The sequence below is a fragment of the Lutjanus erythropterus genome, chromosome 21 (genome assembly GCF_056507025.1).
Source record: "Lutjanus erythropterus isolate fLutEry1 chromosome 21, fLutEry1.hap2, whole genome shotgun sequence".
NCBI classification, from domain to species: domain Eukaryota; kingdom Metazoa; phylum Chordata; class Actinopteri; order Lutjaniformes; family Lutjanidae; genus Lutjanus; species Lutjanus erythropterus.
Window position 1 is genome coordinate 26,607,970 of NC_139337.1, and position 24,482 is coordinate 26,632,451.

At 41.9% G+C, this 24,482-nt stretch overlaps 1 protein-coding gene across 2 annotated transcripts; it reads left to right on the forward strand.

Moving 5' to 3' along the window:
- The first annotated feature begins 380 nt into the window (after positions 1–380).
- On the forward strand, positions 381–24,084 carry map3k15 (mitogen-activated protein kinase kinase kinase 15). 2 transcript variants are annotated; one of them, XM_084747441.1, is made up of 30 exons: positions 381–1,471; positions 5,450–5,589; positions 5,901–5,924; positions 6,239–6,316; positions 7,141–7,334; positions 7,970–8,138; positions 8,270–8,376; positions 9,023–9,193; positions 9,409–9,521; positions 9,676–9,835; positions 10,349–10,499; positions 10,910–11,017; positions 11,392–11,441; positions 11,626–11,721; positions 11,882–11,969; positions 12,066–12,199; positions 12,616–12,743; positions 13,020–13,150; positions 14,028–14,133; positions 15,420–15,577; positions 15,705–15,888; positions 16,201–16,390; positions 17,328–17,502; positions 18,373–18,558; positions 18,807–18,912; positions 19,606–19,846; positions 22,911–23,023; positions 23,116–23,222; positions 23,352–23,428; positions 23,745–24,084. In XM_084747441.1, exons 1-30 carry the CDS (start codon positions 1,156–1,158, stop codon positions 23,836–23,838), a joined length of 4,095 nt encoding a protein of 1,364 aa, XP_084603567.1. In that variant the 5' UTR covers positions 381–1,155; the 3' UTR covers positions 23,839–24,084. The 2 variants fall into 2 exon arrangements, with proteins under 2 accessions (XP_084603567.1, XP_084603568.1); XM_084747442.1 differs by lacking the exon at positions 6,239–6,316.
- The last annotated feature ends 398 nt before the right edge of the window (positions 24,085–24,482 follow it).

Genomic DNA, 24,482 nt, shown 5'->3' on the forward strand with positions numbered 1-24,482 from the left:
AAGGCACGGAGCTGTAGACATAGGCTATGACACAGTTAACTTAGTTAATGTTTCTGGTGTAAAGGCTACATATTTTTATAATCAAAGAATGTAAGAATCAATTTACACTGTTAAAAAAAGGGTTGAGATAATTCAACAAGTAAAACTTTAAAAAGTAAAATAAAACTTGAAATAAATTTTAAAAAGTTTTGCTGACCTTTAATCTTTAGTTGGGGTAATTTACCTTTCTTCTTTTGATAAACCTGAATCTTTGAGTTTCAGAAACTCAAAACTGGTCACCATTCACTTACTTTGTTTGAGGGATTCTGCAAAACTGTTTTCCTGTGAAACTCCAGCAGTGTTTGAAACCCGACCTTCAGCATGAGGTTGAGCCCATTAATAAGTCCCCAGTTCTTGGAAAGAGTGTGCAAACTACAACAACATACTTAACTTTGCCAAGTGGTTTATACACAAGGTAAACTTATTTTATTTGGCTGTAATCGGCTATATAGTAGAAAATGGGGGAAACTGCGTGCCTTTTAGTTTATTTTTTTCTTCCCTCCAGAATTAAGTGTGAAGACATCAACACCAGATAGAAGATCATGCAGACACTTCATCAGTGAAAGTAATTTATGAGGGGAAAAAATGAAATATCAGTCCTGTGTTGATTGTATTTGCCATGAGGTGAACATAACTGAGAATAACTTGGCAGCTGCAGAGGAGGGCACGCTGTTTTATATTTAGACAACCAGAGATACGGAGATAGCGTTTCAGACTGTGGACAGACAGACAGCTCGGTCCTGATTGTGTCCTGCAGTATAAACAGTCTCCTGCATGGGAAACGTCCAACCAGACTGGAGCCAAAAGGAGAATAATTTAACTTCTGGATGCATGCGTGTCTCTCCTCCTCTTCTCTCCCCTCTGGATGATCTGGTCGGATCCAGTCTGGGTGAATTAAGCGGACTTCTTGGTGCGAGATAATCGGAGGATGATGTGAGTTAATGAGGCGGAGATGCGGAGGGACAAACTCAGACGCGCTGCGCTCCAGCGACGACAGGTGCGCAACAAGTGAGCCAGAGGAGGACAGGACAGGACGGAGGAGAAGACAGAATAACGGGAGGGCGAGAGGTGGACAGTAACCGGAGATACAGCAGAAACACTCCGCAGGTTCTCGCCATGGACACCGGGCAGAGCGCGCAGGTCGCCGACATGGGAGGAGAGCACTCCGCCGGGGCGTGCGTGGTGGAGCGGGACAGGGACCGGGAGAGAGGCGACGTGTCCAGCCCCAGCCCGCCGGCCAAGCAGCGCTCCCTGCGGGTGGTGTACGTGCTGAACGACGGGCTGAAGGCGGTGATGGCCAGCAGCCCGGAGTCCGGAGCCCTGCAGTGTCTGCAGAGAGCCTGCGACTCCGAGAGCGCCCTGCTCACCACCGTCACCTTCGGACGCCTGGACTTTGGAGAGACGTCGGTGCTGGACAGTTTCTACGATGCGGGTGAGTGTCAGAGAAACAGCACGACGGAGGAAAAATAAAGTCGTTGCAAAAAGTTGCCCAGACTACATGTCACTGAAATGCTGATGAAATAGGGATGGACAAAATCCTGAGATGGTAGACATTTTTATTCAAGTAGAAGTTCAGATACTTGACTCTGGTAAAAGTACAAGTACTGATTCAACTTCTTTTCTCAAGTAAAAATAAAAAGTACAGGCTCTGAAATGTACTTAAATTATAACTTTTAAAAAGTTGCCCTCTGAGGGATATTGTTTTAGTGTTTTATGTAATTTTCATGTTATTATGCCTTTTGCCTTGTTTTTCCTCGTTACATCTTTTTTTTGTTATTGTTGTTGACTTTTACGTCGTTTCTTGTCTTGTTACATCGCTAACTTCATTTTTGTCTTGTTACGACTTTTATTTTATCTTTTGTCTTAAGTCTTTTTGCTGTTTTTCCATCTTGTTATGTATTTTAGGTAATTTTTCATTTTGTTGCATCTTTTTCTTTGCTCCGTCTTTCATGTCCTTTTTCGTTGTTGGGTCTTTAATGTTGTTTTTCCTCCTTACATCATTTGTTTGTCTGATTTGAACCTGCAACATCCGGCTTCTCCTGTGGGCGGGGCATTGCCACTGATGATACCTATAGCGCCACTCCTTTAATTAACGGGATTGGCTCCTTAGGTTTATGACGCCAGAAACTGCCCTTGCTCTCTGCAGTTTCAAAGCAAGAGTTCTGAAATTTATATTAGTCTACCATGTATATTAGATTGTATTGTGCACACAACACACAACTTTTCTTGATTCTGGCATTTCATATGAGCAGGCGCTGGCATTGATCGTTGAAAAATACATGTTGGTCGAACAATAACTGTCTGCAAGCTACACTATAAGTCTTTTGACCAGTAAATCACCAACACCCTGCTGGGAATGTGCAAATTCTTAACAGTGCAGTAAAGCTATTTTGTGATTACTGAAATAAGGATAGCCTTTAATGATACACTCACACACTCACACACCATCATCTTTCACCTTTCTAGCTCCTGGTGTGTATCCAACATTAAACAGAACATAGTGAATAAAGAGTTATAGTGTGAGAGCGAGTGACAGTCAAAGTGAGAGGTGACAGTTCATCATTATTTGTTATGACAGTGTGGTGCAGCAGATTGTGTGAGATTGTTAAATTCAAAGGAAAAGGGAGGGCAGTTTAAAAATTCTCACTTCCTCGTAGCCTGACAGCCTTGTTGTTGAGAACCTGAAAAACTTGAAGCCTTCACTTGCTGGCAGTGTCTAAGCAATTTAAATCAAGCATTTAAACCAACCAAGGGCGTGTTTATGAACGATTTACAGCTGTTAGTGTTGTGAGAAGACAGCAAGATTGACGTGATTTTTACACTATATATTAGAGGGAGTGGCAATAAGTGTAACCACAGTAATATAAGTGTAACCACAGACATTAGAACATTAGAGGTCATGCTGTCACATGCACAGTTTTCTTTTTAATTCAAGTGATAAATTTAAAATTTTCATGTAAATATCAAGTGGAATTTTTTCATGCACAATGTACAGTATTTGCACCGTATTAAGTTGCAGATTGCAGGTATATAATTACTGCCTCTAGATAAAAGCTGGCCCAATAAAAAAAAGAAAAGCGGTTCCTCATGTCTGGCATGCTTGAGGCATCTGTGCTTAGTGTTGTCTCTCTCTGTTTGGAGTGTGCAGATCATGAAAAGTACCAGCTCCGGGGGAAAGATTATGTTCACCTCTCTTCTTTAATCCACACACAACGCAAAGAGGAACAAAGGCCTTCCAAACTCCTCTAGAGAGAAACAACAGAGAGACAGCTGGAAGCTCCGTGCTGTTGGTGTCTTGATATTTTGTACTTTTATTCATGTGAACCAGAAAGCTTTAATAACACATTTGCAAGTGAGAAACTGTCTTTTTGTTGTTTTAACACTTTAAAGACATCTAAATGCTTCCTGCAGAGACACTGTCACTTTTAATAAGGTCTTTGGACCCTGTCTTACACCAAGCAATAGTGGATGGTTGGGCTGCTGCAGGCGGCTTTGCTGTGTTACACCAGTTGTCATATTTGCCATGTCTGCAAGATAACAAATGAACTTGCACCTAGTGCATTTATGGGCAGGATATCTAAAAATTAAGGTGTGGCCAGGCATGTTTGGTATCTTGAGCATGGCACATTGTTGTCAAAACCACTTGTACCACAGACAAAGTGCAAAGTCCGTGGAACAGTGGGTCTGTCTGCACAAGATAGCAACCGGTGTGTTTGGCCTTAGCTCACACACACACACGTCTCCACAATCACAAAACACCTTTTGTTTATGGTAAACAGCGTGCGTGTCTCTAAAATTATTCTCATTAACAAATAAGGAATTATTGTTATAATTATAAAGCCTAATAAATAGACCTGCAAAGTGTGCACAGGACAGGATCACAGTTGTCAGGTCGTGTTTAACAGATCAGCCACATGTTTGTGCCTGTGTGTTTATTGGGATCCAGAAAAACAAGGATTAAACAGTTATGATTTATAACATACAAATGAACAAGACGTTATATCTGATCATGAAACTGGATAACCTGTGCGTCATTTTGCACAGGGGTTCTCAAAATTCAGAAACACTTTCTGATTCTGTTTCCTCCACCCACAATAGTGTTAGTGTGATGGAGAAGTGAGGATGGGAGGAGGAGATGAAGATGAGGAGAGGAGGAGAAGAAGAACGGGTGATGCAGGAGCATGGCGGCACTCGGCTGCATGTGTGAGCCTTCCCAGACTGGCCGCGAAGCTGCACCTCGATCCGGCTCAGGTGTGTGTTCAGCCAGGTTGAGGTGCAGCTTCCAGCCTGGGTCAACTTGCCTCTCCACTGGACTGCACAGTCTCTCTTCCCCACTGCTCACTCCTCGCCCCACTCCTGCCCAATGGCTCCTTCTTCAGGAGTTTCAGGCAGAGGAGCAGCATCATAACGATGATGATAATAACAAATTATAAAATACAATGTAGTTTCAAGGTGCCTCAGTGTAAAACATAACCAGTTACATATCTGTCTGCTTTGGTGGCACCCTGCCATCTTCATATATTGCACGCTCTCGCACTTTAACTTCTTGAAACAGGAGACATGTCTCCTCGACTGAAAATCTTTTCTATTTGTTTCCTCTTGGTAAATCCGCCATCAATCATGCTGGCAAGGCTTGTGCTCCAGGCGCACCTGTTTGTTAAAGGTGATGAGAACTGGCTTTCTGATTGGTCTATTGCATGTTTGGTCTAAAACACACCCATGAATTAGTCAAGGCACTTTGGCACAGCTGATAAGTGTATCCTGCTGTGCACCAGGAGCACAAGGGGCAGGACAGGGTGGGATGCCCCTGCTTTAGATCAGTGTAAGACAGTACTCACTCACTCAAAGGCTGCTGGATTTCAACTTCAATCTCAGATCATGTGGTTGATCAAAGACCTTTCACAATAACCACTTTTTCCTATAAATAATTGCAATAAACAATAATATTGTCATTTCAATGCTGTTTTATGCCACTGATGTAATGATAATATAAAAGCCTTTCTTGAGGCAGCAGGCGACCAGGAGACAGAAGCAACACGACCAGAAATTAATGTGTATCAGCGTAGTTGTTTGTGTTCATTCAGCAATAGGAGTTGTAAAAAAAACATTTAGGCGCTGTGCCCATTTCTTATGATGGTAGGGAAAACCCTGTTGTTTATTCTAGCATTCTGGCAAAAAGACACATGTAAACAAACGGGCAATATTGTACGAATTGTGGACATGAACTCAATATTTTTTACTGACCTCAGTAAGTCAATAAAGTAATTATCATGACGGGCCTAGTTAAGGGAAGGTCGCCTCTGCATATTTGCACTAAGAGACTGACTGTATTTGAGTATGAGCTTTGACGTGTTTCTATGTTGGTTTCTATGGTCGTCCTCACGCCTGATGTCTCCTCTGCTCGTTCCAGACATTGCGGTTGTCGACATGAGCGATGTGTTTCGGCAGCCCTCCTTGTTTTACCATCTGGGCGTGAGGGAGAGCTTCGACATGGCCAACAACGTCATCCTCTACCATGACACTGACCCTGACACTGCCCAGTCACTGAAGGTGCACACACGCACACGCACACACACACACACACACACACACACACACATGCATATGTATTTAGTTCATGGCTACCATTCCTTCGCACCTTCTTAGAACAAAGTGATCCGGTGAGTTATTTACAGACTAATGTGTCCATGTTGGTCAGTGTGTGTGCAGTACAGTCCGTCCTGCAGTGTGCTGCCAGGGGGGGAAACAGCTGTTTCAAATAGTTATGTAGCAGTAAAACTCAAGAATACAAACTGTGCTGCAGCTCTTCTTTCCAGTCTTGAAATCCATTCTCACTTCTTTGCTTTCTCTCCTATTTACAGGACATGGTTGCACAGAAAAACACAGTAAGTTTGTGTGTGTGTGTGTGTGTGTGTGTGTGTGTGTGTGTGTGTTTCGCAGTGATTTATGTGCACACACTGTCTCATGATATTCGTGGAATTATATTCATGGCAAATGCCACTCGTCTTTTCACGCACAAGCGCAGGCAGGAATGTATATCTACATGTTTTTACTGTGTGTCCGTCTCTCACACAAACATGCACAAACCAGCGCAGCAGGCTCCTGAAATAAACTGTTGCATTAATGGCGGCCATTCATTCAGTAATGATTTTTAATGTGTGTGTTGTGTGTCTTTATGTGTGTGTGTCTGTGGAGAAAGGCCACTCGTCCTCCAGCGTTAGGTTTTCCGTGGGTTCAGTTGCCTCCAGAGTACAGAGGCTCTGGATTGCGCAATAAAGTAGGTACCATGCTGCACCAGAGCATGCTGGGAGATTTCCACACAGACTAATAATAATAACGAGGACTGCCCTGAATACTATCATTGCTTCGAAGCTTGAAAATTAACTGTGAATATTTGAAACTTCGAAAGGACATGTGAGGGAGAGCAGCCATTATTTATACTTTGCTATTATAAAATGAGAGACGGGGACATGGCGAGGAGAGGAAGGAAGAGGCTCGTGCTCGACACAGCGCAGTTCTTGCACGGCTGCATTTATGCACACAGAGCAGAAATGCAAAGCTGACGCGCCAGATGGTTTTTGCACAGAACCGTCTGGGAAGTCATCCTAAGAAACTCTTTGGAAAAGGGCAGGCACTTGGCAGGTGGTTGGATGAACCATCTGTCCGTCTGTTTCTGGCTGATAAGTGTAAGTCGAATCGTCACGCTCTTTTAGCCCTGTTTTTGGTCTCAAGCAACTACTAAAAGAAAGGACAAACAACAACAACAAAAGGAACGTGATGTTGCTGTGCATTAACGCATGGTGTTCTGGATATTTAAAGGCCATTGGAGTCCCTTTACTTGTGCTAACTTTTACTGATGCGGTTGTGATGCTAGCAAACAATCTCAGCGGTGAACTGATCCTCTGCTTGCACTGAACTTCCTCATTAATCACTCTGTAATCCTCCCGTCCTCCGCCTGTCTTTCCCTGCCTGGACTCCTTTTACACCTGACATCAGCATCCAGCATGTGGTTTTTATCTGATATATTATATGTGCACCGGACATTTAAACCCACCTACAACACTCAGAGACAAATCTGAAACTGTCCCTTTCTCCTTCCAGGCATCCAGTGGTAACTACTACTTCATCCCTTACATAGTTACTCCTAACCACGAGTATATGTGCTGTGAGAGTGACGCCCAGCGCAGGGCCAGCGAGTACATGCAGCCCAGCTGGGACAACCTGCTGGGGCCGCTCTGCGTCCCCCTGACGGACCGCTTCACCAGCCTGCTGAAGGACATCCACGTCACATCCTGGTGAGACATTTCTTTAATCCAAACACGATGATGCACAAGTGATCGTATTTTATTAAATGCAATAGGTTGGTTTTTTTGACCAAATGGACCAAAAAAAAAAATACATGATCCAAAGTGCACAATGTTTTTGCTTTTCTCCCCCAAATCTGGGGATTTATTTTGATGAGTAAAAGTTTGATAAAATATAAATTACACACAGTTACAGGGTTACTTCATGGACCACCAAGTTAAATTTGAGACTTTTAGCAAAACGTGTTTGCTGTTCTAAAGAATGGCCCATTGTACCGAAAGCCCATTTGTCTCACAGCCCATGCTGAAGACAAATGTGCATTGCTCCAATCTTATGTACTTCACTTAACTACTATAACTAGCATACTTATTTTAACCCAAACCATGATCTTTTCCTAGACCCCAGGGTTTAGGAAAAGACTTAGGGACTGTCAGAGTATGTATTTTCAGAACAACAGGCCTTTGGAGCAAAAAGAAAAAAACACTCCCTACAGCATTCAAGATGACATATATAAGACTCTCTTTTATCTCTCCTCTTCCTCCTTCCCATCGACAGATTACCAAGTTTTCTGTCTTTTTCTCTCATCTCACTGTCTCTCCTTTCACTGTCTGTCTGTTGTATGCAGTGCTTCTTTTAAGGACACTCTGCTAAATGACATCAGGAAGGCCAGAGAGAAGTACCAGGGAGAGGAGCTGGCCAAAGAGCTTTCAAGAATTAAACTCAGGATCGACAACACGGAGGTCCTCACCCAGGACATCGTCATGAACCTGCTGTTTAGTTACAGAGACATACAGGTACAAACACACTACGTGGTTCTCATTCGGAGAGACAACAAAGCATCCAAAATATATAACTTTCCTAAGCACATACATGCGTCAAATAAAAGTGAAAGGCTTGAAATAATTTCCCCTGATCTGACCACCAGGATTACGATGCCATGGTGAAGCTGGTTCAGACTCTGGAGATGCTGCCGACTTGTGATCTGGCCACACAGCCGATGATCCAGTTCCACTACGCCTTCGCCCTCAACAGGTACACAGAAACTCAATGCATAGTGTGTTAAAGCAGTGTTCCCCAACCCTGGTCCTCAGGGCCCACTGTCCTGCATATTTTAGATGTTTCCCTGCTCCAACACACCTGATTCACATGATCAGGTTGTTGTCAGGCTTCTGCAGAGGCTTGATGACGAGGTGATCATGTGAATCAGGTGTGTTGGAGCAGGGAAGGCTCTTGACATGCAGTGTTTGTTGTCTTTTCACTGACATTTTCTGCTCTAATCAGTGACTTTGGTTTGGGCAAATCCTTTGCAAGCCTTTGGATATATAATGGAATTTATATAAGATAAGTTTAGATTAACTTTTATTGATTTTTGCTTTTATTGTTTTTATTTTAAGCCAAAACTAATTGTCCCCAGATTTATTTAGCTACATATATATGTGAATTAAAACCGTAATCCAAATTTATAGCATCTGTTCTACTATAATGAAACTATTACCATATAATTTCTGTTAAAATGGTATTTTTCACAACTTCACTGCTTCTACTGCTTCTACCCTTTGCCAGTCTAGTGAGCTCTCTATGTGCACTTAGAACTGTAAGACTGTAATGTTAAATATTAATAGTACTATAACACATACCTATCAGCCTTATGCTCATTCATAAATCTGTTCGTGTGCAGGAGGAACAGTCCCGGCGACAGGGAGCAGGCTCTCGGAGTGATGCTGCAGGTGTTGCAGTCGTGTGAACATCCGGCGCCGGACATGTTCTGCCTCTGCGGACGGATTTACAAGGACATCTTCCTGGACTCAGACTGCAAAGACACCAAGAACAGAGACAACGCCATACAGTGGTGAGGACACACACTGCACTTTAATGAATTTTTTGTGTTTCTATTTCTCTTAAGTGCTTGTAGTTCGAAGTCTTGTGCTAAATTTTGTATGGCTTTTTTCATGAATTATATCTCATCTGTCTGGCTTAAAAATGCTCTCCACATGCTTTACAAATGACATGATCTGTATCTTATTATTTACATGGATTAATCTGAGTGTTACCACCCGCCTGCAGGTACAGGAAAGGTTTTGAGCTGCAGCCAACCCTCTACTCTGGTATCAACCTGGCTGTCCTCCTCATAGTTGCTGGCCAACAATTTGAGAGCTCCATTGAACTGAGGAAAATAGGTAAGAGGATCCTGAATGTAACACCAGCTTTGATTGATTGTCTCAAGAACACAAGTCAGGACACCCAAGTCAAGCTGGAGCCGTCCGATACGAGCATTTCCAAACGTGTCAGTTGGTATCAATGATCCATTGTTTGCTGCATCCACTGTTTTAGGTGTGAGGTTGAACAGTCTGCTGGGACGCAAAGGTTCCCTGGAGAAAATGAATAACTACTGGGACGTGGGACAGTTCTTCACCGTTAGCATGCTGGCTAACGACATCCCCAAAGCCACTCAGGCTGCCGAGAAGCTCTTCAAACTCAAGCCGCCTCTCTGGTAAACACATTCACAGCACAGAAGAGTTTTTATTCTATGTTGTCAGTAATATTGTGGTACATTATCAGTACATATTTGTTATCAATATTTTCATCATTATGTTTTTAAATCTTGTCTTAAAATACATCTTTATTCTTTGGCTTTTAACCCACAATGAAAGTTGTCTTTCATCTCTTAAACTGGTTTTGTGTGTTTTTATCGTGTGATGGTTTTGATTCGTGATTGTACAGCACTTTGGTCAACAGATGTTGTTTTAATGCTTAATAAATAAATTTCTCATTTGTGCGCTGTGTTCCTGACCACAAAAACAATGCCTTTCCATAATCATAAGAATAACACAAAAATCAAATAACCAACAATTCAGAGAAATCGCATGTATTTTAAAGGGGGTTGCAGATAATCTTCTGTTTATAATTCCATATAACATGGGTATTATTTACCAGTTCCTCTTGTTTTTGTGTTTTACGTTACAGTTTAATGATCATGGTGTGTTTTATGTGAATTTTCTTGCAGGTATTTGCGGTCGGTGGTGCAGAATCTGCAGCTGATCCAGAGGTTTAAGAAACAGACGGTGGAACATTCTCCCCAGCGAGAGAGACTCAACTTCTGGATGGACATCATCGTAGAGGCCACGCAGGGCACCACCAATCGACTGCGCTTTCCAGTACAAACGCACAAATACACAAACTCTCAGACATGACACGTAACAACATGAAAAACGACAAAAAAGACTTAACATGACAAACAAGATGTAGCAAAATGAAAACGATGTAACGTGACATAACGACAAAAATGACGTAAGGACATAAAAGATGTAACAAGACAAAAAAGGTGTAACAGGATGAAAACAATGTGCAAGATGTAACAAGACAAAAACATCAGTTAGCTTTGCACAGAAAAAAGCCTATCGAAATGTACTTTTTCACTTTTACTGTAGAAGTTGAATCATTACTTCTTCTTTTACACAAGTATCTGTTCTTGTACTTGAGTACAGAATGTGTTTTGCCACCTCTGTCCGTCAGAGACATGCAGACATGTCTGCCAATTTTTCTTTTTCTATTTTTTCTGTCACAGGTGTTGATTCTGGAGCCCACTAAGGTTTACCAGCCCTCCTATGTGTCCATTAACAATGAGGCTGAAGAGAAGAACGTCTCTATCTGGCATGTTTCTCCTGCAGAAACTGTAAGAACATTAACTTTTTTCCTCACCGAACCCTCTTGGCCCTTATTTTCTCAAGATAATAAGATAAACTGATAATGAAAAAATGAGATTAGTTGAACATTTCATTGTGTCTTTTCTCCTGCAATGATTTAACAGCAATCAAGTGGAGACTTAGTGCCAACAGCTGTTTATCTTAATATATTAACACCCTAATTTTAGCATAAAGATTTTGGTATTGGTATTTTTGACTATATTCTCGAAATTCGGTTAAAATTTACACCTGATTTGGATGGAAATCTGGCTACTCTTATCAAGAAGGAACATCACATGTATCTGTTCTTAAAATTAGACTTCTACTTTGTGCAAATGTGAAAATTAAGAACCTGTCATTACAGAAAGGGATCCATGAGTGGAACTTCACTGCGATGTCCATCAAAGGCATCAGGTATGAATGGAAAGTTGCAGGTGAATTAAATGCAAAAGTTCCCAAACTGTTAACCCTGCTGGATATTATGAAACTAAAGAAATTACAGGGTTGATGTTGATTTGATATATGTTACACAGACAGACGAGATGTTCCTCTAATCATGAGAAAAGATGCAATAAAACTTTACTCTGACTTTCCTCAGCATCAGTAAGTTCGATGAGCGCTGCTGCTTCCTCTACGTCCACGACAACTCAGACGACTTCCAGATCTACTTCTCCACTGAGGAGCAGTGCGGTCGGTGAGGACACACACCTCTAGATGTGTCTGTGTAGGTGTGTGTGTTTGTCTGCGTTTGTGTTCGTACAGTGTGTAACGTATGTGCGACTGTATTCAAACTTAACCTGATGGTCATGAACTGAAAATAATAATTATATAATGTGTGTGTGTGTGTGTTTCAGGTTCTGCTCTATGGTGAAAGAGATGATCTCTGATGGAACGGGGAACGCTGTGGAGCTGGAAGGGGAAGGAGACGGAGACACGCTTGAGGTCAGCGTATGCCTAAATATAATCCAAATATTATTTTATAGTAAATATCTTTATAGTTCCAGTTACTGATTGAGAATATTTCTGCATGTGTTACAGTACGAGTATGACACCAACGAGACAGGCGACAGGGTGGTGTTGGGGCGGGGCACCTATGGAGTGGTGTACGCTGGGAGAGACCTAAGTAACCAGGTCCGAATCGCCATCAAAGAAATCCCCGAGAGAGACAGCAGGTGAATTTAAGTTTACCCCGTTCCTGTCACAGAATTCACTGCCAGCGTTTTTTGGCAGCAGCTTAAATCTTTCACTGCCAGCGTTTTTTAATAAAGTTGCCAGCATTTTCGACAAAATTCACTGATGTTTCTATTGATATGTCAGCGTGGAATAAATCAAGAGAAAGCTGAGCTCTGTGGCCGAGTTATGATGCTCTCTGACCCACGGATCTGCAGCACTGATAGCATCATCCTCTCCCTCTGCTGCTCAATTCCAGCGGTTCCCTTCTTCTTCGAGGGGCAATTTTTTTGCCAGATGATGCATCACAGCATCTCCTACCTCCTTGCAAAACAGCAACTGACAAGATAGTAACTCAGCAAGAGATGTTTGGATTACACGACACAGGATAGTGACTGTTTCTGTCTCTGTGGTTTAGGTACTCCCAGCCCCTCCATGAAGAGATTGCCCTTCACAAGTACCTGAAGCACAGGAACATTGTTCAGTATTTGGGCTCCGTTTCTGAGAACGGATACATCAAGATCTTCATGGAACAAGTGCCTGGAGGTGTGTTAATATGAGAGAGAATAACGGTAAAACAATTACGCTGTCGTCTGAACTAGGACTCAGAAACTCAGTATCAGTGTAGGTGATCTGAAAAACATCTGTAAAACTTTAACTAATAGTTTAATCCCGTGCAGGTAGGCTGTGGTGAAAGAAATGAACTGTGTGTTTCAGAGATCGATGCTTGTGACCTCTCGGTTACCGGGCGGTCTCTCTAACTGCTTGGTCGTCTTCCCATTTCATGATAGGTTTTGGACACTCCTTCTCTCCTTTCTCCAGGAAGCCTGTCTGCGTTGCTGCGGTCTAAATGGGGCCCGCTGAAGGAAGCAACTATAATCTTCTACACCAGACAGATCCTGGAGGGGCTCCGATACCTGCACGAGAACCAGATCGTCCACCGAGATATCAAGGTATACCGGAGAACGTCGAACAAGACACAATCTGTGATTCTGTAAAGTCTAACATCACTGTGCTGCGTTCATGATTTAAACAGTTGAATGAATTATAAATCTCTCATTGGGAGCATCATAATGTATTACAGCCAGCTAACTCTGACTTTCTTTTTCCTTAAAGCTCAAGTATTTTTGTTGCCTAAACTAAGTCGACTAGGTAAAGTGTCTATTTTCGGAACAATAGGCTTTTGTTTTGAAAACTCAGTGCTAACACATTAACATCATTTTGGGGCTAACGCTAGATAAAATGAAATTGATGCCATGCCTTGCCATTGCTCTGACGACTCATTATTCCAAAACTCCAGTTTGGAAGCAGTGGGCTTCGGAGCAGTGGGCTTTTGTTTTCAAAACCCAGTGCATTAACATCATTTTGGTGCTGATGATAGATTATATGAAAAGAGCGCCATGTCATTGTTCCAACAGCTCATTATTACAAAACCCCAGTAGTTTGGAAAATGTCCCATTGGACCAAAAGCCCACTTGTCCTACAGCCTGTCATCCCAAAAAACAAATGTCCTCTGGTCCAAACTCATGTACGTAACATAACTGACGTAACTAATGTACTTATTTAAACCTAAAACCTGACCAAGTATTTTTATTGCCAAACGGAACCAAATGGGAAGGAAGAAAAAGTGTTTATTATTGGAACAACGGGAATTCGGAACAGTGGGTTTTTCTTTTTCAGGATATAATGGGCTGTTGGAAAAATGGGCTTTCAGTCACCCCTGTAGTTGGAAAATGTCCTGTTGGTCCAAAACCCAGAAAAACACCCCTTGACCCCTGTCTGTCTGTCTGTCTGTCTGTCTGTCTGTCTGTCTGTCTGTTTCTCCATCAGGGTGATAATGTGTTGGTGAATACCTACAGTGGTATCTTGAAGATCTCAGACTTTGGTACCTCTAAGCGGTTGGCAGGAGTCAACCCCTGTACCGAGACGTTCACCGGTAACTTCTTTACTTCTTCTTGAGATACATTCTGCTGTTGTCCTGTTAAATCTATGGTTTTAAACAAACTATTAGCATTAGCATTATAAAATCTTTCCCCTTTTTAAAAATAAAAGAGACGATGAATTAAATTATCACAAAAACAAAACTGTATGAAGCTTTTCTAAACAACGTTTCTAAAACAAACTGGATGAACTCCTGCAGTCACACGACAGTAATGCACCATATCAGGAGTCATAGAAATGCTGCAGACTATGAGTGTAAATGTCAAATGACCCTCAAAATGTCAAGAGCCACTATCAGCCTCTATGGAAACACTCGGGCACACGAGCTCGCACCGATGTGCGTGCACACACAGACCAACATTCACATTCATGGGCCATCTGGCCTTCTCCAGCCGCCAGTGAGGTGTGTAATTAGATTAGCTAATCAAGCAGAGGCAGAAGGGTGTTTACCTTTCATTAGCAGGTGTGTGTGTTTGTGTGTGTGTGTCCTTATCTGTTTCTCCTCTGCTGCTTCCCTCTGACTCTGTCTTTTTATAGCTCTCTCTGTCTCTCACTGTTTACATCAGCGTTTAGCACAGACCACAAATGCCAAATCTGCTCAGAATTACTGACTGCAGACAAAATGCATGATAAAATATAATTAGCGAAATCTTCTGAAGTCACTCTTTGAGATGAAAATCACTCTATTTCATGTATTCATTTTTTTTTCTTCCAGTAATTAAAAATTAGCTGTAGTGTTGAATTTTGATAACAGTGTTTTCTTTTCCGCTCCGATTTGCAGTTTGTGCACAAAGCCACTTCGCCTTTGTTCAAACACGAACCATGTTCACACGAAATACAGATTTGTTCTTTCTGGAAAAAGAACTTCACTGAGCTTTAGGGATAGTTTGGATTTTTATGAAACAGGGTTGTACGAGGTTCTCGAGGAAGCAGCAGGAGAAACAGTGAAGGAAGATAAACAATGTACTGCTGTGGACAGGGTCAGTCGCAAAACATATTAATATCAGTTTTTAGCTAAACTGTACAACTGGTTTGCTGTTAAATTCATTTGTTACTTTTGTTTGTTTGTTTACTTTGTACTTGTATATTCTATTCTATTTTCTTTTAACATTTTCTAAAATAAAATTTTACCTATTAACTTTAAAAACCTGAACTAACCCTTTAAGGTTAAGCTCCAGCTGTCCAGAAATATTCATCAAGTTTCAGTTTCAGTCGAGCAAAGATTTGTTGATGCTGAAGATGGTGTTTGTTCCATGTTACTATCTGTCTCTCTGTCTGCAGGTACTCTGCAGTACATGGCTCCAGAAATCATTGATAAGGGCCCTCGAGGTTATGGGGCCCCGGCTGATATCTGGTCCCTTGGATGCACCATTATAGAAATGGCCACTGGGAAACCCCCCTTTCATGAGCTGGGAGAACCACAGGCGGCCATGTTTAAGGTCGGTGTTATGGATTAACGCCTACGTGAGGAATGCTGTTGAATAAAGACACAGAGAAAAGCTAAATTTATTATAGAGGCTTTATTAAATGCTCAGTTTTGAGAGTCTCTGTGGTTTTATGTTCCAGGTGGGCATGTTTAAGATCCACCCAGAGATCCCTGAGTCCTTGTCGCTGGAGGCCAAGTCGTTCATCCTGCGCTGCTTTGAGCCGGACCCTCACAAGAGAGCCATCGCCTCGGACCTCCTCAGAGACACTTTTGTCAGACACAACACCAAGGGCAAGAAAAGCAAGATCGCCTTCAAACCACCAGGTTAACACATACTGTTTGAACAAAAAGAGGCTGTACATTTTACTGTTTTTTCACCTAAACTTTGGTCTGGGGAGATTAAGTAAATGAAAACTGGAGGTGGTTAGAGTGAAAGGGTGGGAATGAGTTTCATAAATTTGACAGCAGCAGAGAAGGCAACAAGTTTGAAACAACAAAATGATTAACACCCTCAGTCAGATGAAAGAATATCTTGCTGATTTAATGTTTCTTGTAATTATCAGGTCATCCAGTCCACTTTGAATTTGTGAAAAAAACTTCTCAGGACCATTTTACTCCTTTTCTTTTTCTCTGTAGGTGTTTCTGCAGACTCCATCCACAGTGTGTCACTGCCGGTGCAGTTGCAGTGCGAGGCCACCGGGAGCAGCAGCAGCGAGCACGGTTCTGTGAGCCCCGACTGCGACTCCAAACACGACGTTTTCTTCCAGAAGAAGAAAAGCTCGGGCTCCGAGAACCTGCTCAAACCCCCCAACTCCAACTACCTGAGGTGTGTGTTTGAGAGCAGATATAAGGTGTGGGAGAAATACCTGAATCAATTATGTCATTTAGCTCAATGCTAACACATAACAGGAATTCCCATTGACAACACTAATGGAAATTAGCATTGCAGTAATGTTATCTTAACAAACAGATCCATTTTACTTCACATGCTTAACATAAAACAACATTTGCACAGACTTAATTTTCTCTGATCTGTGGAAACAAACTAACCTGATCAGCTACAACGACCTCAGAGGGTACAACTAATTAATATTTTTCAGAGTCAATTAATCAGTTGATTCTATTCTTGATTAATAGTTGTTTGCCTAGAAAATGACAGAAAATGGTAAAAAAAATGGTTCGGTCACGTTTGTAGATTTTACATCACTCCGTAACATTTTTAAATGTCGTGGATTTCTTGGCCTCTGCTGTTCATCCTTTGCTGAAAAAATTGCAATATTGAATAAAACTGGATAGCCTCTTCTGAATGCAAAAATAATTAATTAGAACCTCTTACAATATTAAAACTTGGTGTCACCGCTGACAAAATCCCCCCGGCACCGCACAAATCATGTGAAAAGATGTGAATGTGTGTGTGTTTTGGTGGCAGGTGGTCTGATTGTGCTCCCAGCGCGCTCTGCTGCCTTTTACAACACTGATATAATGAGCTCTGATAATTTTACAAGCTTGAACTGGCAGACGAACACGCGCACACACATCTGCACACGCACAGACACGTGTGTGTGTGTGTGTACGTGCACGCCGCCGCCGCTGCGCTGACTCATGCTGTCTCTGCACTTTGGGCACACAGAGTAGCCAGGAGAGGCTTGTATCTGCAAATAAACTGCACAGAACGCCACACCGTTGTAAATCAGCCTGATATTATATTGCAGTGAGATCACTCTGTGTGTGTTTGTGTGTGTGTGTGTGTGTGTGTGTTGCAGTGTTCCAGATGAGGGTTCGGTTTCAGAGGACCGCAGTGCCCCCCCCTCCCCCGAGGACAGGGACAGTGGTCTGTTTCTGCTGAAGAAGGACAGTGAGAGACGGGCCATACTGTTCAAGGTCCTCAACGAAGACCAGGACAAGGTCATCTCTAACCTGAAGGAGAACCACATCCAGGTGTGTGTGTGTGTGAGAGAGATGAAAAGTAACGTAAATGTATTAGTTTTACAATAAAAGCTCTAATCGTTCTTGACGTTCTTTGACGTTCAAGAACGCACTGCAGACAGGTGATCTGGCAGGAAGTTTGCGTCACTTCCTGTTTATTCTCTAAAGGCTTTAAAGGCTTTAAAAATCGCTTTTTATTGATTCTGTAGTTTTGCTCTGCTTGTGTGGAGAATGTGTTTGTTTTTTTGTCTTTTAGATCTTTTCTGTTTTGTTTTGAACGAGTTCTGTTTGTACCTGGGTTTTGAAAGGTGCTATATAAATAAACTTTAGTATTATTTTATGAATTATTCAGTTTGTGCACAAGCACTGTCTGTGTTTCGTCTGTTTGTCATCTTTTAAAGAGAATCTTGTGCACAGTTTTATAAATGAGGCGCCAGGTCTCAATGAGGATGACAAGAGCCCGTCCAAAAATACCAGGCCATGTTCAAGCACGCATGCAGTTTCTGTTGGGTCACATTAATCAGGTCACACGGTGTCTTTTCTGATTTTACCACTGGAGGGCGTAAGAGTCAAACATTTTAAAATCCTGCCTTTGAATTTGTAGTATAAGTTGAAAGTTTATCTTTAGGTTTGCTGTGCAGAGTCTTTACTTTTGTATTTTAATTTCTGAAATACTTTGTTGTATAACAGGAAAAATAAATACAATTTCAGTTAAAGAAATCTGAATCACTAGCAGACTTTATATAGGGATATTTATGCTGATGATCACAGTAAACTTTTCTAAAATGTGTGTATTTACTGTAAATGTGTGTGTGTGTGTGTGTGTGTGTGTGTGTGTGTGTGTGTGTGTGTGTGTGTGTGTGTGTGTGTGTGTGTGTGTAGGGCAGTGAAGAGCTGCAGCTGTCCATGGAGCACATTAAGCAGATCATCTGCATCCTTAGAGACTTCATTCATTCCCCAGAGAGACGTGTCATGGCCGCCACCATCTCCAAACTCAAACTGGACCTGGACTTCGACTCCACCTCCATCAACCAGATCCAGCTGGTGCTCTTTGGCTTCCAGGACTCGGTCTGCACACGCACACACGCGTGCACACACACACACACACACACACACACACACACACACACACACACACACACACACACACACACATACACATGCACACACACACACACACACACACGTAGCTGGAAATACAATACATACAAGCTCATACAGACACAATAAATTTTGTTGCTATTTATAATTAAACTAATGAAGCATGGTCGTCATGTTGTCAAGACGTCATGGTTACAGATGATGATGTTTTTCAGGTGAACAAAGTCCTGAGGAACCATCACATTAAACCCCACTGGATGTTTGCGATGGACAACATCATCCGCCGAGCCGTGCAGGCTGCCATCACCATCCTCATACCAGGTGAGTGGGTCACATGGCTGCAGCCCGGCCTGAGCTTTTACTGCCATCTAGTGGACACATGCAACATTATAACTTTATGTCATTCATCTGCATATTTATACAGAAAAAACAGGATTAAATATCCATAAGATATTAAAGGGATAGTTCTGATTATTTGAAGCTGGGCCGTGGACATTTGGCCACTTAAAAAAGTAAATTATTATATTTAGAATATTTTTACCATTTTAGTTTGCTGTCACACAGCATTTTTGGACAGGAAACGGCTGTTATATAACCCAAATATCGTTCTCTCCAAATCAACCAAACTCCATAGACAAAATCAGTAATTTTATCTCACAGAAAACAGGAGTTAGTGGTCTACTGCTTCCTTGATCTGTTAGTTTGTTTGTATTATTTTGTGACTTCTGTGTTTTAAAAGGATAGTTTAGATGCATCAAAGTCACACAATAAGACAAACAAACTAACAATCAAGGCAGTGATGGACCAGCTACTCCTGTGTTCTGCAAGGTAAAATTACTTATTTTTCCAATGGAGTTTGGTTTGTGTGTAGAAGGTGACGTTTGGCTTCTATAATGGTGGTTTCCCATCATAAAAGACTGCAAAGTAGAGTGCTTCAAATAATCCAAACTATTGCTTTAACATATGGTCCTACAATGCAATAACATGTCACGGCCTTGACCTTTGACCTCACAGAGCTGCAGACCCACTTCGGCCCGGCGTCAGAGTGCGAGGGAGCGGAGAAGATAGACGAAGTGGACGAAGAGGAGGCAGAGTACGGTCCCGTTTTAGCGACACACGCCGACGACTCCGGCACGGCCGCTGACCCCGCCCACTCCGTGGGCAGCGCGCTAAACTCCGCCCACTCCCAGGAGCATCAGCGCTCGCATCATCAGCTGGGCGCACAGCTAGGGCGGCTCAAACAGGAGACCAGCAGGTTCGTGCAGTCAAGCAAACACACACATGGATCGTACGATACTTTTTTCCTCTCACTTTGATGTGTGAGGGTGTCATTCAGAGATTTCAACACACTTTCAAACATTTACACACACACACACACACACACACACACACACACACACACACACTTCAGTTGTACCGTACTTTTTTCTTTGTCTTTTATTTGTTTGGGAGTGTCACTCCGAGAGTTTCAGACACGAGGGAGAAATTGCAGGCTCACATCGTGTGAATGGAAATGATGATGAAATACCACTCATTAATACTAATGTGACGAAGTGGAAGACAAATACCTGCACGTTCACACACACACACGCCCAAACCCTCAAGCAAACACACGCACACACAAGCATGTCACAAAGGCCATAGCTGCAGGGCTTCATGTGATGGATGTTTGACACTAAACCTCACAGAGTGACGACACACAGCAGCACACCAAAACCTTCCGTGACCTTTAACCCCTGATATATTTAAACATTCCAACTGAACTGTCTATTACACCTTTTTTAACCAGATAAAAAGTCAGGCGTGAGAAATATGCAGTTTTTCCAGCTGCTTAAGCACAATTTTAAAAACAGGGCTCATTTTGTCAAAACACTACACACAGTTCACACAGCAATTTGTTGAATGAAACACTTAATTCAAAACTGTACCCAACTTTTTCATGCACACGTTGCTAAATATGCCTCCTACAATCAGATTTTGTTTCAACCAGTTAGACACTGTTCTGTTCAATCTAAAACACGTTTAATGTTTTTACTTTTTTATTTTAATGAGAAGTCTTTTAGAGATTTTGTTGGGTCAATGTTTTTTTGCATGTCCTCCTTTTGGAAGCCAAAAAAAGTTTGCACACCCTAACTCCCAATTTTTTAAATCATTAACAATAACTGGGTGTGGAACTGCTAAAAAAAAAAGAGTTCAAATTAATGCTGAATGTTCACTGAATGAGTCAGTGTCTGTTTATGACTCATAAGAAATAACTAATGATCTTTTAGAAGCTGTAGATGTTTGCAGCGGTTAAATTGAGGAAGGCAGGCAGGGACTGAACTCCAGAGTGTGTATTATCAGAGCAGCAACTTAACTTTACGTTGACAGACAGAGTGCAACGCGTCCTACTCTAAAAACCACGCCCACAGTATGAAACCAAGTGCTTAATGCTAACTGTAGCTCGCTAAAAACATTAGATTTTAGCACGTCAATGGATTATTTTAGCACTGTACGTCTATCAGAGGAAAAATTAAGCTGACAAACTTGTGTCCTTTCTCCTGATCTTCATTATCCTAAATTTCTACATTTCTAAATTAGCAACTGTAATCGATGCATGATGTTACCGTTCACAGTAACACAGTTTACACATTCATCCTGCTGACAGCTCAAGTCTAAATCCACTTTTGCCCTCTTAAACACTCTTTTTTTTAAAGTTCTGCAGCTTATAAAAACTTAGTTCTGGGTTCTTTAACTTACTGGTAATGCATCCCAGCACATCGCAGCTTTTAGACATTTTTCTGTTGTTTGTTCGCAGATGGAAAGCAGCTCCGATTCACTATTTGGACTGCAGCACTTGCTACATTCTGCTCTGTAACTTCATTCACAGATTTTACGCATTTTTTGAAAATATGTTGAGGCGTGTCGTCTTAGAACAGTTTGTCTTCTGCAGGTTAACACGTGTCATATTTATTTGAATGTAAAATGAATTTGTAGGCTGCTCTCGCTCATTGCTCACATTCACACACCTCTAGCTCACGTCTTTTGCTATTGAAATGTTTGTTTGTTTTTTTACCGCTAGCTTTTAGTGGACAATAGTGTCAATCATGCATTGTTAAAATCTTTTGATTATCCATAGAACTCGAGTCTCTTTCCACAGACTCCATGGTTTTCGAGCTTATGACAACAGTAAAACGTTCAGTTTTATTTCATTCATCGGTCGAAGTGATTAATAAAATCTTCAGAGAGCCGTGCTGAAGCTATATAAACAGTTCATAGCTGGAGGTTCACGCTTTGCTGTTGAGCAACAGTGATCTTGTTAATCGGGTCACACCTGTCAGTTGGCAGCGGCTGTGCAGTCAAACGTCATCACTTAAGTACATAATTAGCACTCAAAAAGATTGTTTTATTTTACTATCACTGCAACCAACAGTTACACCTCTAACAAAAGGGCAGTAGATGCTTTTGCAATCGTTGCTCCTGTCCAAACATGTGGAAGAGTTCAGTTTTGTTGACGTTTTACACTAGAAAGATTGAACAGCGGTTCACAAGGATGTTATATTTAGACTTTTCCTGGTATGACAAACTGTGAGACAGTTTCGGTGATAAAATAAAGACAGTCACTGGTCTGGAGCACGTTGGAGAGTTTAGGTCAGGGTTCATCTACCGCATTTGTCCAAGGGCCGGAATTTTTCTAATCAGACTTATTGTTTCACTTTCTTACAAAATTAATTGTATATTAATTAACTGATATTAGTGTGAGCAGACATGGGAAAACATGGGAAATCTGTAATGATTAGGGCTGCACAGTTATCACAATTGCAATAAAATCGCAATATTGCCAAGTGCAGTATCCAAATTGCAGAACCAGAACCAAATCGCAATTTTTTGAACAATGTGTGAGAAAACAGCATTAATGAGTTGCTGCAGTCCTGCACAGATGACCTGGCCTCAAAATTTTGTTCTCCAATCGAAAGAAAACAATAAATGTCACATCATCATGAATTTAATACATTTCTTGTCAGTGAACATGAAAATTGCCATGAAAAACTTTTCATTTCTACTAATTGCACTACTCCAATTGCAATTTCAGTCAAATTAATCACAAAAATTGTGCAGCGCTTGTAACAGTAACTAGATACTGAACTAGAAAATGTTCTCAGAGCTTCTCCGAGGAGGCAGCTCACAGGTGAGTGATGGTTAAAGTCTGTTACTGCAGAATGTCGTCTTACTGTACATGTGACACCAGTGAATGTGGTTTAATACTGCAGGACACAGAATTCTGGCTGCAGAAAAACAAACTGTTGTATTTGTCACTGTCTCTGTGGTGCCCCCTGCAGGCTGCTGGAGGAGCTGCTGCAGAAGGAGAAGGAGTACCAGCAGGTCCTGAAGGCCACACTGCAGCAGAGGACACACGACCTGGACCTGGTCAAAGTCAGACACAGACCACCAGGTAAACACGCCGACTGACACACTGATTTTATTTTATATTCTCCTGTTTGTGCTTCTCTAACTCTCTGCCCTTTTTTTTTTTTTTTTATACAGATGTTTCACCTCCCTCCATCTTCCACATCCCAGCGGACCACGAGCCGGACAAGCAGCTCACTGACTGGCTGAAAGAGCAGGGGGCAGACGCTGACACCATAGACAAGGTTGAGCGAATCTTCAGTCTATAAGCACCATCAGAGCACAATACGTTCAGTGTAGGTTTAAACTGACTGCTGTGTGTGTGTGTGTGTGTGTGTGTGTGTGTGTGTGTGTGTGTGTGTGTTGTGTTCTAGTTTGTGCTGGAGGAGTACACACTGACTGACATTCTCAATGACGTTAGCAAAGACGACCTCCGCTGTCTACGTCTACGGTAACTTCTCTCTCATCTCTGTGAATCTTCTCACAACAAGGAACATCAAGTCAAGCCAATCCTGTTGCTGTTCTTCAGTTATTATTATTATACTTTACATTTTTGTGTGCACACGTACAATTTCTACAAGTTTTAAGATGCATTCTTCATTCTTCATAAAAAAAGAGAAAATGAGACAGGTGTCAGTTTAATTCTGCCTCCATTCCTGTCTTTTATTCCACAAAAAGTTAATCTAACACGATTAATCTTTCTGCTGTGATGCGAGAACAAATTTTCTGCTCGATTAAAGGATTATCTCCGTCGTTCTGTCTTTCAGGGGTGGAGTCCTCTGCCGCATCTGGCGGGCCATCCAGCGGCACAGAGAGCGAGAGCGGCTGAGGGGCGACGACCGCTCAGAAGATGATGCATGATGGGATAGATGCACTACAACTCTGGAGGACTCTTGTTTTGCAGAAACACGCACACATGTACACGCTGCCAGCCCTGCATCACCACCTGTCCTCTCTCTCTCTCTCTCTCTCTCTCTCTCTGCACAGTGCCTTCTCATGTTGTCGTCTCTCTGCGTCGTTTGTACAGAACTGACTGAATCTATAGTGTCACACTTGACCAAAGCGCTTTAGTACAGGCACTACTTTATGTGTCTGTATGCACATTTAAATGTGCGTTTTCTAGCAAAGTTTAGACAGTTTAAAGAAACCACCCCTGTAGACTTAAAAAAAAGTTTTTCTCAGAAAAAAAAGTATTGAAATGTCCATAAAAAACTTTTCAAACTGCTCCTGTAGCATAATCTGTTTAGACATGTCGATTCAAATATACTTAGAATCGTAATTTTACCAAAACGTAGTTGAATTTCTTCCGAGCATCCACTCCGGCTGTGTCTGCAGCCGAGGAGAGCGGATATAGATGACCTGTTACTGCTGGATGTTACACAAAGAGAAGGATGTGGGTTCATGAAACGCTTCAGAGACAAGAGGAATTACAAGAATCCAACACTCTGCGATGGGAGTTGTTGTCTTTTGAAGACATCATACTTTCATATGAGTCAACATCAGTT

What these genes read in the sequence shown, in the direction of transcription:
- map3k15 (XM_084747441.1), top strand. Translation starts at nt 1,156, where the DNA reads ATGGACACCGGGCAGAGCGCGCAGGTCGCCGACATGGGAGGAGAGCAC. An exon ending in GACATCCACGTCACATCCTG is followed by an intron (nt 7,335 to 7,969) that starts GTGAGACATTTC and finishes TGTTGTATGCAG; the next exon opens with TGCTTCTTTTAAGGACACTC. An exon ending in CCCAACTCCAACTACCTGAG is followed by an intron (nt 16,391 to 17,327) that starts GTGTGTGTTTGA and finishes TGTGTGTTGCAG; the next exon opens with TGTTCCAGATGAGGGTTCGG.